The 13,788-nt window shown below is 45.3% G+C and overlaps 1 protein-coding gene across 1 annotated transcript in view; it reads left to right on the top strand.

The window, feature by feature from the left end:
- Positions 1-6,577: 6,577 nt before the first annotated feature.
- Positions 6,578-13,788, top strand: part of TRMT61A (tRNA methyltransferase 61A) — a 63,708-nt gene continuing 56,497 nt past the window's right edge. The window contains exons 1-2 of the mRNA XM_079959574.1: positions 6,578-6,747; positions 10,315-10,679. Coding sequence (XP_079815700.1) covers positions 10,349-10,679 — 331 coding nt within the window. The 5' untranslated portion in view covers positions 6,578-6,747; positions 10,315-10,348. The remainder of the gene's footprint in view (positions 6,748-10,314; positions 10,680-13,788) is intronic.

Below are 13,788 nucleotides of genomic sequence, written 5' to 3'. Positions count from 1 at the left end.
TTCAGACCATGTGGTGGGCCAGACTATATTTTGGGAGAAAAAAATGAACGAATTCCTATGCCCCACAAATAACCCAGAGATGCATTTTAAATAAAAGCACACATTCTACTCGTGTAAAAACACGCTGATTCCCGGACCGTCCGCGGGCCGGATTGAGAAGGCGATTGGGCCGCATTTGGCCCACGGGCCTTAGGTTGCCTACCCCTTCTTTGGGCATTTTTATGCTGATGGGAACAGTTGCCATTCAGCCCCTTATACAGCAGTCAAAGGGAGGTTGGAGAACCTTTGGTCCCTCAAGAGGTTGCTAGACTCCACTTTTCATCATCTGGGGTGGGGGCACAGGTTCCCCACCCCCAAACTAAAGGAAGAGAAGCCTTTCCACTGAAATGTTTTTAAAGGTGTTAATCCCTCATCCAAATAACTGTGTACAAGAATTGCAATGTTTTTTAATGACTTCAGAGCAGGTTCCGATTTCTTCCCTCAATTCTTAGGCCGTAAAGGGGAAGCCAAGCATCCCTGCTGTCTTCTTAGCACAGCTCCAGCTGAGATAATTCCTCTTAATGCCAGACTTAGAGTTCCCAGTGGGTTATCTTAGGTTACATTTGGCTTATTCTAGAATAAAGCATCGCAAGCAAGACACCACCGTTGTCGTCGGGTGACCTCTCCATTTCTTGCTTTCATTTTGCCAGCCTTCATCCCCCACCCCAGCCAATGAGCTCACTTTGGTCTCTGATTCTAGATTGTTAACTTTTGTCCTGCAAATGCCTTTTCATGACTACTCAAAGCTATCTCTCCACTTTCCTTGCTTCGGTGTCCTTAGCACAAAATAATATTTTTGTGTTTTCATCCCATAATCCATCCTGTGATCCTCGGATGAAGGGTGGTATATAAATTTAATAAATAATAATAATAATATTAAATTATTGCCAGCACTTATATCCATGCAGGAAAAAGTTCATCACCTGCTCAATTTCTGGGTTTGAGGTTGCTGTTAAACTTACAGTTTATTTAATATAAATAACTTATTTATTATTTAGGGAAGCTTTTAATATCTGAAGGACTGTTGTATTTTAATATTTTGTTGGAAGCCGCCCAGAGTGGCTGGGGAAACCCAGCCAGATGGGCAGGGTAGAAATAATAAATTATTGTTATTGTTATTACAGAGTCAGTGTGCAGAAAATCACAAGGATATACCGTATTTTTCGCTCTATAAGACACACTTTTCCCCTCCTAAAAAGTAAAGGGAAATGTGTGTGCGTCTTATCCCAGAAGCCAGAACAGCAAGAGGGATCGCTGCTTTCACTGCGCAGTGATCCCTCTTGCTGTTCTGGCTTCTGGGATTCAGAATATTTTTTTTCTTGTTTTCCTCCTCCAAAAACTAGGTGTGTCTTATGGTCTGGTGCATCTTATAGAGCGAAAAATATGGTACTTGTTCCAAGCAGTAGTAATGTTATGTTTTACAGTGACACGTGAAACAAGCAGCCACAGAGAGCTACAATAATCCAAGGCCTACCCTCAAAACTCCACTTGCCAGGACTGCTGCTGAGCCCAAGCCACACCAGGGACTAGCAACTTGCAAAATAAACACAAATAGTTCATATTTGCTTATTCGTTTGCTTGTTTACATACCACCCTTCATCCAAGAATCACAGTTAAAGGTGCCTGGCATGTAGGGGGGGCTGTGGTTTTCTTACTGGATTATCTGTGGGTTGGGGGAAATCCAAATGAGGGGGGGCGGGTTCAAGCTGTCATTTTACAGATTCATAGAATTGTACATTTGGAAGGGACCACAAGGGCCATCTAGTCCAACCCCCTGCAATGCAGGTATCCTTTTGGCTTGAGCCCATGACTCAATGAGATTAAGAGTCTCACGCTCTCCTGTCAACAACATTGTGTGGATCCTGCAAAAGAGCAAGAGAAGCACTTTCAAATCCGCATTAAACTTCAGTGTGGACAGGCCCTTAGCTTAATTTCTGACTTACAGCTGTTAGGCAGAGTGTCCTACTAACTAATAGGGACGCGGGTGGCGCTGTGGGTAAAACCTCAGCGCCTAGGACTTGCCGATCGCATGGTCGGCAGTTCTAATCCCTGTGGTGGGGTGCGCTCCCGTCGTTCGGTCCCAGTGCCTGCCAACCTAGCAGTTCGAAAGCACCCCCGGGTGCAAGTAGATAAATAGGGACCGCTTACCAGCGGGAAGGTAAACGGCGTTTCCGTGTGCTGCGCTGGCTCGCCAGATGCAGCTTCGTCACGCTGGCCACGTGACCCAGAAGTGTCTGCGGACAGCGCTGGCTCCCGGCCTCTAGAGTGAGATGAGTGCACAACCCTAGAGTCTGGCAAGACTGGCCCGTAAGGGCAGGGGTACCTTTACCTTTACCCTACTAGCTAACGGCCTATAGATATAGCAGCTGGCAGAGTTTTCCTGCCCTAGTATCTTAAAAGATGCTAAAGGTCCACCTGTAACAAAAACCAGCCACCATGCAGCATCTTCAAGGAACCTGTAGCTAGAGAATACCTGTCTGCTTTCTCTTTCATCAGCCTTTCCCAGCTTCCCCTGCGGGTTAATTATCATTGTTGTGCATTAGAGTTCTGTGTTTCAAAAAACAAATAGATTTGGGGGGTTGGGCCTGGGAGCCTTGCTGAATTGGGACATTGCTTCCCCCCCACAAAAAAACTTCCCAGTGTGTTGATAACCGCTCTGGGATAGAAGGTGGCATTAGATATTTCCTCGACTGACCGTATAAGTATCTTGTTGAATTATACAGCAGATGGGTCTGAATTATAGAGCAGGAAGCATGTTTGCAATCAAATACGGAGCCCTCAGATAATTGCTCCAAAGATTTCTAATACGTAGATGGGGGAGAAGCAGAGAAGTTTCTTGGGGGCTGTGCTATTCATTTCCCCCAGAGGCTTAATTATAAATGTTATGCAGCGTGTGCTGTGGGGGAAACTGCTTACGTCTCTGAAATGGTGCAGGAGAATCTAAGCACCCTATATCTCAGTGCAGTCCTAGATATGTCTACTCAGGAGTAAATTCCACTAAGCCTTCTACCTAGCTTAAGTGTGCACAAGATTGCAATTTACCTAACGCCACTTTAGTTACAAAGAAGTGAGGTTTGCTACATACATTGCGGTTTATTTCTTTTGCATTTTTTGGGAAGGTTTGTACTTTTCACGTTGCAGCTATCTGAAGTAGGGAAGTTGTTCTTTACACTCCCCGCCCTCCCAAAAAAGGGGGAGAGAGGAATTGCACCCCATTGGGCGGAAGAGTCCTGCACTGCAGGAAGTTGGACTAAATGGCCCTTGTGGTCCCCATTAGCTGTATAATTCTATGGTCTTTATAATCACCCGATGCAATATTTAGATCCCGGAATCCGCAAACAAGCCCTCAGATGTCTAAACTAATCCTCCCCTCTGATACTGTGTCCTTTTGGTGACCTTACAGTCAAATTCTTTCAGACAAATTATTGCCTTGCACTCACATGTGAAAGAACAGACGCTGTTTTCCTGAATGTGGAGATTATTATTTTTTAAATCTAGGATTAGAAAATAACGTAATTAGAAGCAACTTTGTTCCCCGTGTTTCCTGGGGACTGTTAAAGCCCAAGAATGGGAGATGTTTCTCTCTGAACTTAAAGGGCAGTTTTCACTGGATTAACCTGTATTAGTTTATGAAATGTTTGGCCCAATAAATATTATGAGGTTGCCTGCCCACAAAATGATGAAATTGTTTGCACCTGAGCATTTTCTGTGTTCTTCTAAAATTGCAAATACTTCTAAAATTACATTTGAGTGCTGTCAGAAAGGTGAATTGCTCCTTTGTGGGCTTAACTAGTATATGGCTGCTTCCTTTAAATAAATTTAAAAAACCTGGCTCTGCTCTTATGCCTTTAACAGCAGTCTGACATACAGAAATTCAACAGGTGATGCTTTTCCTGGCTCGGAGAGAACATAATGGTAAAAGCTCCACCTGGTTAATTCCTGCATGTCTGGTAACTGTTAAAGTCCCAGAGCATACCCTCCAAAATAATAATAATAATAATAATAATAATAATAATATTTATACCCGGCCCATCTGACTGGGTTGCCCCAGCCTCTCTGGGTGGCTTCCAACACATATAAAAACACAACAAAACATTAAACATTTTAAAAAAGCTTCCCTATACAGGGCTGCCTTCAAATATCTTCCAAAGGCTGTACAGCTACTTATCTCCTTGGCTCAGGGGTTGCACAACTCCTTACCTTCCAATATTTCTCTGATGAAAATAGAGATGTCGTAAGGAAAAGCAGGACATCCCAGGATCAAATCAGAAACCAAGATATCGTCTGTAAATCCGGGGCTGTCCCTGGAAATTAGAGACACTTGGGGGAGGGGGAGCAATGGTTGCCAAGAACAGCACCCAAGGGCTCAAGTATGTCAGCCAGTACCTTCTACGGCACCCATGAAAGTTGTCAATAAATATCCCCTCAAAAATCCTCCAAGCCATGAGAATCTGTTTGCTCTTCCTGCTCAGTTCCTGTTTGCACTGATTCAGCCTTTCCTGCACTGAGAACCCACCTCCTTTAGTAGTAGTAGTAGTAATGGGATTTTTATTAGGAGTGCATTTGTTCCTCCTTTCCCACCTCCTGTACCCGCAAGGGCAATTTTTATTTTTAATGCAGCTGTTTTGTGCAATTGCAGATCAGCTCAAAAGAGCTTTAAAAAAACCTCAAAAACCTTCAGAAATAACCAGTGGGAAAAGGGCCGGCTGTATCCTTTCCTTTGGGCTGATGTCGGAAACAAAATGGAAGTAGGGTGTGTGTGACAATAGATGCCACCCAGTGACGTGTCACCACAGATATCAAAGAAAAAGCCACCCACACAATGCATTTCAGAGCATCCAGTATTGGGTAACAGGCAATTTTGTATTGGGTTTTCTTCCACTGTCAGATCAGTAAAATCTGTATTTATTTGCAGGGGACGGGTGGGAGACAGCGTAGATTGCCGTATGGATAAGGATATGTGGGCACCCTGAAAACAAACAAATACAGTTCACACTAGCAGCATTATGCTCCAGCTCGGACAAGCCCTGAGGGTTTGAGGTCTCTACCCACATGTGAGATTTAGCCTCTGGCAGCCAGTTGCCTAATTGTTTATAAGCTAAATCCCATCTAAGTAGTAAAAGCCAAGTGACACATTTAGATAGGAGTGCTGTGCCTGGGGGTGCAAGGCTTCAGTTCAAAGCTTGCTCTGAAACTTTGGCCAGGATGCTTTCTGGGAAGAAACCATGTGAGAAAAATGTATGTGGCAACATGTCCTTCAGTCCCTGGGATTTTTATTTTTATATTATTTTTTGTCTTCTTCAAATGGACTCATTCTCAGCCTGACTCAGTAGCTTCAAGAATTCCATCAGTATAATGGAATGATTGTGAAACGGGAGGTGAGATTCTCACCCCCTGCCCCCCGCCATAGAGTGTGAATGATTAAGCAAAGGGAAAGAAGAGTCAATTTGCATATTTCACTGCAGGCAGTGTGGAGTAGTGGTTAGACTTAGGACCAGTTTACCTACAAGATCCGTATAGTTCAAGCTATGGTTTTCCCAGTAGTGATGTATGGAAGTGAGAGCTGGACCACAAAGAAGGTTTGCTGATTGGAAGGTCGGTGGTTCGAATCCCTGCAATGGGGTGAGCTCCCGTTGCTCTATCCCAGCTCCTGCCAACCTAGCAGTTCAAAAGTACACCAATGCGAGTAGATAAATAGGTACCGCTGCAGCGGGAAGGTAAACGGCATTTTCATGCGCTCTGACACTCGTCACGGTCCTGTGTGTGCCAGAAGTGGCTTTGTCATGCTGGCCACATGACCCGGAAAAACTGTCTGCGGACAAACGCTGGCTCCCTCGGCCTGTAAAGCGAGATGAGCAACCCCAGAGTCGTCTGTCAGGGGTCCTTTACCTTTATCTTTAAGCTACTGAAGGTAATGGGGCCCTTTATATGTCCAGCTGTCCTTTGTCAACAACAAATTGTTGCTGTTTTTTGTGTTGAATGTATGCTATATGGTAATTTATGGACCTAATAGGTATCTAAAGCCATTTGCACATAACAAAAAATTATTATTATTATTATTATATTTATTTATTTATACCCTGGGCTCAGGGCTGCTAACTACCAGTAAAATTACAATAAAAACATAATGGGGGGAGAGAGAAAAAAACAATTTAAAATACGGGTTAAAATACAATTTAAAGTAATTGTAGAACTGAAATACAGTTAACAGTGAAATACAATTAAGAAGTATTAATAGTGAAATAATTATTAAGCTCTAACTTAAAATGGTTTTTTATTCATAACAAACATTTTGGAAATGTACATCCAGGTTTCCCCCCCCCCTTAATTTTTTTTGGGGTGGCCCTAAGATATAGATTTGTTTAGTTTATACGTAAATCCTGCACTGTGTCTATGCTATAAAGCCTTGCGCAGGCTTCGTCTCATTCTCCTTCAGACAAACTGCTAAGGAGAAAGCGAAGCCGAGAACAAGGCAAGCTTTTCCCTGGCAGGGAGCCATCGAAGGCGGGGAAGCCGAGGAGCGTCAGCAGCCTGCGACAGCCCGAGAGAAGGGAGAAGAAAGCGGAAAGAGCGACAATAAAAGAAAGGAGGGAGAGAGAGAAAAAGGCAACCCACGTGCGCGCATGAGTGAGGTTGTTTATCTGCTCTGATCCTATGCACCCTCCCCGCTTCCTTCTTCCTGTGCGCCCACGTGGGAAGCCGGCAAAGGTAAGGATCTATAAATACTCCTGCTGAGATCCTAAAAGGAGCTGGTCGCTGGAAGATTCCGAGCAACAGGAAAAGCGCTTTTTCCACCCACCCTGTCCACTTCTTGGTTCACTTTCAAAGGGGACGGGGCACATTTTCATGGAGGATGAGGCTAACTTAGTGGCAGGATGGCCATTCTGCCCTGCGCAATACTCCAGAACACCAGTTGCTGGCAACCAGAGAGGGTTGCTTCTGTCCTGGGGTCCTGCTCGCTGGGGTTTTCCCCGCACACGCAGCGGTTCTCAACCTGTGGGTCCCCAGATGTTGTTGGACTACAACTCCCATCATCCCTGAGCTCTGGCCTTGCTAGCTAGGGGTGATGGGAGTTGTAGTTCATCAGCATCTGGGGACCCACAGGTTGAGAAAGGCACGTGGTCGGTCTTTTGAGAACAGGGTGCTAAGCCAGATGGGCTACTACAAGCCTGTTTTCTTGTGGTGTTCGTGGAGGGGAAACAAACAAAAATTCTGAGTCAAAACAAAATAAAAGAAAAAAATTCCTTCCAGTAGCACCTTAAAGACCAACTAAGTCAGTTCTAGGTATGAGCTTTCGTGTGCATGCACACTTCTTCAGATACACTGAAACAGAAGTCAAAACTGTATTCTTCAGATACACTGAAACAGAAGTCAAAACTTTGCACCCTTAGCCTGGGAGGTGATCCCCATTTGAAGGAAATGAGGGCTGGCGGAGGCTTCCTCCTGTGCTCAGGGGGTTGGCTGTTCGCACAGTGCATTTAAAGCGTGATGATAGCGCTCTAAACAGGCCGCCCCGCCCCCAAAGAATTATGGGAGCGGCAGTGGAGGACAGGAGTGCCTGGCGTTCTCTGGTCCATGGGGTCACGAAGAGTCGGACACGACTAAACGACTAAACAACAACAACAACAACAAGTTTGCATACCCTCCCACTATTTGTCCGATGAAAACAGGGACGTCCTGTTCCATCATCATCATAAGTTTAATATTTATACCCCACCCATCTGACTGGGATTCCCTGCTAAAGCATAACTCCATACCCTCCAACATTTCTCCAATGAAAATAGGGACCTCCTAAGGAAAAGCGGGACATTCCAGGATCAGATCAGAAACCGGGATGGCTTCTGTAAGTCCGGGACTGTCCCTGGAAAATAGGGACACTTGAAGTGTCTGAGTTTGTTGTAGACCAATAATAATAATAATAATAAATTTTTATTTATACCCCGCCCTCCCCAGCCAAGACTGGGCTCAGGGCGGCTAACAAAAATACAAGTTGATTAAAATACAATTTAAAAAGATTAAAATACCACATTAAAACAATAGGATGCAGCCTCTTCACAGGAGGAGAAAGGAAAAAAAGAAAGAGGGGGAGGGAATCAAACTGATTATAAGCCAAAGACCAGATGGAACAACTCTGTCTTACAGGCCCTGCGGAAAGAAATCAGATCCCGCAGGGCCCTGGTCTCATGAGACAGAGCGTTCCACCAGGCCGGAGCCAGTGTTGAGAAGGCCCTGGCTCTGGTTGAGGCTAATTTAACTTCCTTAGGGCCCGGGACCTCTAGGGTGTTGCTATTTATGGACCTTAAGGTCTTCCGTGGGGCATATCAGGAGGAGGAGGGAACAGCCTGGTGCAATTACCCCGGGCCTCAGAGGCCTAAGCCAGTCAGGGACCCTGCCAGGGGTCTGCCAGACTTGGGCACCTAAAAGATTTTTGCTTTTCCACCCTCTTTACTGCAGTGCAGAGCTGTTACCTTTGGAAGAAAAGAAATGGGGGGGGGGGGGAAAAAAACCCCAGCCCTGCACGCATTTCTTTTACAGCAGTCCCCAAAATCTAGTAGGCAAAGTGTTTTCTGCCACCTGTTTCCATGCATGGAAAAGCTTCACCTATATCTCTGTGATTCTGCTTCTCTTAATCATACAGGAGCAAAGCTGTTTTTAAAAAATGTATTTATGCAATTAACAATTCCAGCCCAAAGGTTTCTTCTTGCCACCTGCTCATCATTTTGTCCTCTCTTTTTTGCATTTTTCTTTTCCTCTCTTTAAAATCCCATTAGCTTGTAAATTGCAAATGGAAGTTAATCAAATCAGAAGGCAGGATCGCAGCACTTAATTAGCATTTCGGAATTAACTGCACTTGCCTCTCAATTGCTTTCTAATAGCACAGTGTGTTGGGAGCACAGGATGGGGAAAAAGGATGATGTGTCCCTCCTTATGATGCAAAGATCAAATTTGCATTGAATGTAATCTTATTAATTATTAGGCAGAGAACTGCATGCAGAGTGATATTTTGAGTGTTAAGTTCTCAGAATGCTTTTCTGAGCCTGTTCTTCAGAGTTTAAGGTGGCCTTGAGAGTATCCTGTCTACTAATAATAAGCACATTCTCTAAACACCTATCCTTTGGTTTGCTAAAACTATACCATCCATGCATGAGAGGGAGGAATCAGCTGAGCTGGGTGAACTCCCGTGTTTTCAGGTCATGGAACAAGGGCTTTGGGGAGGCAGAAAACCAAGGAGGGAGGGGAAAATGGAATGGAAAAGGGCCTGGCCAGCCGGCTGGCTAAAACCTTGGAACAGCATTCCACATCGCAAAAACCTGTTGCAGGTTCTAATGATGATGATACCGAGAGTGCAAATAGATTTTCCTGAACACTTAATTGACAGCAGCTCTCATTGCATCTTGGATTACATGTCATGTTTTCTGGGTCATGCAAGCGAGAACAGAGTTGGGGCTTTCCAGCTGTTTTTTGGACTACAACTCCCATCATCCCTAGCCAGCAGGGCTAGAGGTCAGGGATGATGGGAACTGTAGTCCAAAAACAGCTGGAGACCCAAGTTTGAAAAAGCCCTGAACTAAGTGATGCATATTGGGGCAAAAATAAATAAATCTTAACTTTACAGTTGACTGCTGTGAGAACGGGTTGCTGGGCTCAACAAGCTTATGGCCTGATCCAACAGTGCTCTTCTTATATGCTAGGGTAGGCAGGTTCAATATACGTTGTTGTTGTTGTTGTTGTTGTTGTTGTTGTTGTTGTTATCGGGAGGTGGTACACTCGCCTACCTTGGAGGGCTCGGACAGCCATCTGTCATGGATGCTTTAGCTGAGATTCCTTCATTGCAAGGGGCCAGACTAGATGACCCTTGGGTCCCTTCCAACTCTAAGATTCTATGATTATTATTTTTCTACACCATCCTTCACCTGGTGATCACAAGGCGGCTTATAGGATAAATCTAAATGCATACGTAGTAAGTTTATATATATATATATATATATAATTTTAAGCACTGTCATTTGGATCAAGACACGCTGCAGGCCTGAATGCTTGTGATATGCTTTGCAATGAGGTATTTTGTTAAGCCTGTGTTATAAATCCGATCAGGGTGCAAAACAGGAACAGAGAGCAAATGTGGCCCGGGGAAAGTTTTGAGGGCTGGATTCCCAGTCCTGGAAGGACGCATTTGGCCCCTGAGCCTTGCCACCCCCCAAAGTATAGATCTTGGAGGCAGGAATAGGCACAGAGGGTGGAAATAAGCAATCTGTATGTTCCCTTCTTCCTTAGCTCCAGCTAACCTGCCGGCCACAAGACTATCGCGATGAGTTTTATCGACTACAGAGAGACGATAAAGGAAGGGGACACGGCGATCGTCTTCTTGGGCCACGAGTCCATGTTTCCGGTGAAGGTGCAGCATGGCGGTAAAACCCAGACGAAGTATGGCGTCATCAGGCATTCCACCGACCTGATAGGCAAGCAGTATGGCTCCAAGGTGACCTGCAGCAAAGGAGGCTGGGTGTATATTCTTCACCCGACTCCCGAGCTGTGGACTCTGAACCTCCCCCACCGGACGCAGATCCTGTATTCGACGGACATCTCTCTTATCACCATGATGCTCGAGCTGAAGCCGGGGTCCATTGTCTGTGAATCAGGTAAAGGTTCTTGTTGCATGGCATTTGATAATGGCAATTGGGAATACTTTCTCGGGGGGTACTGTTATTACTATTTCCATTGCATGGCCTTAATTATTACTACTGTTTTCACTGGGGAAATTCCTCTTGCACTTACAGTGGTGCCTCGCAAGACGAAAAGAATCCGTTCCGCGAGTCTCTTCATCTAGTGGTTTTTTCGTCTTGCGAAGCAAGCCCATTGACGGATTAGCGGATTAGCGCTATTAGCGGCTTAGCGGCTTTTAGTGGCTTTTAGCGGCTTATCAGTTTAGCGGATAAGTGGCTTAGAAAAAGGGGGGGAGGGGGGGAAACCCGCAGGAACTCGCAAAACATTTTTGTCTTGCAAAGCAAGCCCATAGGAAATTCGTTTTGCGAAGCACCTCCAAAACGGAAAACCCTTTCGTCTAGCGGGTTTTTCGTCTTGCGAGGCATTCGGCTTGTGGGGCACCACTGTATTGTTATTCCCGGTACTACTACTGCTACTGTGTCTGTAGCACGGTCATTAAAAAAAGCTTCTCATTCACAAGGAATCGTAGAGTTGGAGGAGACCCTGAGGGTCATGCCAGCCTGGCTTTTGAAAGGGACTTTTCATTTTTGGGTGCGGGGGATGACCTCACACACTTCGACAGGTGCATTTCTTCCTGTCCGGCTTGGAATCTAGCATGTTGCTATCTTGATCTTTGTGGTTTGAGGGACACTCAAAGGAGCAGGACACCCAAATCCTTCTCCTCCGCCCAAGCACCCTCTCTTTGCTGCTGTGGTATGCAGTGCAGCTGTGGGAAGATTGGAAAGACTGAACTAGCCGAGAAAGATAGCTGCCCTCCATCTCAATGTGCAAAAGGGTCCACTGAGCTGAGCTATCTCTGCATGTGTGCATTGCGGCGATCAGATGCCCTGTGCTGGAATAACGTCAAAATAGGCGCCATGGTATGGAATGAATGAATACAGTGGTACCTCTGGATGCGAACGGGATCCGTTCCGGAGCCCCGTTAACGTCCTGAAGCAAACACAACCTGTGTCCGCACGTCTGCGCGTGCGCAGGTCGCGATTCATCACTTCCGCACGTGCGTGTGATGTCATTTTGAGCGTCTGCGCATGCGCGAGCGGTGAAACCCAGAAGTAACGCGCTCCGTTACTTCCAGGTCACCACGGAGCACAGCCCGAAAATATTCATCCCAAAGCATATTTAACCCGAGGTAGGACTGTAAATAAATAGCTTAAGTTGATGTGGGTATGCATTTAATAGCATGTCTGGTCTTCAAGACTCAGGACAATGGATTCTAAGAATAAGCACTAGAATAGCATTCAAATCAAATTTGTTGACATTTTGCTGTTCTTTTGCAACTTGGCTTTTCAGCCCCCAAAGGCTTACAAGTGTATCTTGCAGGTGCTCAGGGTTGGTCTTTGGCAGGCCCTCTGTGGGAGAGAATTCCACCCAGGGGAGGGTGGCCCCTGAGAAACACCCCTCCCCACACTCTTGCTGCCCGATGTGCTCATGTCCCATGCACCATGATGTCAGAAAACAAGCCCATGACTCTTGAGCGAAAGCAGTATTGTTGTGATTGCACAAGCTTTTGGCAGGCGTCTGGGCATGACAGTATCTTTCTTGGACGGCCGAAATGCCATCTGTCATCCTGTTTCCTTATTCAGCAGGATGTTTCTCCCCGCTTCCATGTGGGAAACTTGCACTGCCGGTAAACAGCTCCAAGGACTGAGTTGATGCTTTGAACTTTGCACTAGAAATTGCTAGGATTCTTTCAGTCATGCTTCAGTCTTATTAGCCTCTCCAGGTAAGGTCCCACCTGCAACCTGTGTTTAAAGCAGCATGGTGCCACTTTAAATAGTCATGGCATCCCTCCAAAAATCTTGGCAACTTTAGTTTAAGGGTAGTGGAAGTGGTTGGGAGGTCTACTGTTCCCCTCACAGAGCTGCAGTTCCCAGCATTCCCTGGGAAGAGGGAATGACTGCTCAACCATTTTGAGAATTTTAAAGGGGAGTAGGGGTGCCCTAGCAACTCTCAGTGCCCTTAACAAACTACAGCCCCCAGAATTCTTTGGGGAAAACCATAGAAGAAACCTAAGATGGCAGGATACTGCTTTTGGTGTATACTGCAGGTGGAGCTTAAGTTTAGGGATGGGAAATCCAAGATGGCAGCTTCAGTAGCACAGAGAGCCAGGCTAGACTGTACATTCGAGATTGTAAATAGGTGCTCTATTGGTAGGCCTGTGGCAATGAAGAATCCTCTTGCACAGTACATTTAAAGCAGAATTATACCACGTTAAACTATCATTAGCTTTATTAGAACAACAAAAATGATGTTGGTCAGGCTTGGCGATACCTGGTTTTCAACACCGCGATATATCACCAGCTAAACATTATGATGTACCGTTATATCGTGTTACAGATAGGTAGCCGTGTTGGTCTGCCATAGTCAAAACAAAATAAAAAAATTCCTTCCAGTAGCACCTTAAAGACCAACTAAGTTAGTTCTTGGTATGAGCTTTCGTGTGCATGCACACTTCTTCAGATACACTGAAACAGAAGTCACCAGACCCTTCTATATAGTGAGAAGGTGGGGAGGGGTATTACTCAGAAGGGTGGTGGGATTGGGTGATTGGCAGATAGCTGTGATGAGCCTGTTGACGACTCTTAACGACTGCAATAGGTCTTACAGGAAAAAGCAAGGGGTGAGAAGGTGAAAAATGGCTTTGTCATGTATAATGAGATAAGAATCCAATGTCTTTGTTCAGACCAGGTCTCTCCATGGTTTTAAGTTTGGTAATAAGTTGCAATTCAGCAGCTTCTCTTTCCAGTCTATTTCTGAAATTTCTTTGTAATAGAACAGCTACTTTGAGATCTTGTATAGAATGTCCTGGGAGATTGAAGTGTTCTCCTACTGGTTTCTCTGTCTTGTGATTCCTGATGTCAGATTTATGTCCGTTTATTCTTTGGCGTAAGGTTTGGCCTGTTTGTCCAATATAGAGAGCTGAAGGACACTGTTGGCATTTGATGGCATACACAATGTTAGACGATGAGCAATTAAATAGTCCCGAGATGGTATGTGTGATGTTGTTGGGGCCAGTAATGGTGT

This window comes from Podarcis cretensis, assembly GCF_951804945.1.
Source record: "Podarcis cretensis genome assembly, chromosome: 1".
Lineage (NCBI taxonomy): Eukaryota > Metazoa > Chordata > Lepidosauria > Squamata > Lacertidae > Podarcis > Podarcis cretensis.
The sequence above is the reverse complement of the archived record's forward strand: the minus strand, read 5'-3'. Positions and strand labels throughout refer to the sequence as shown.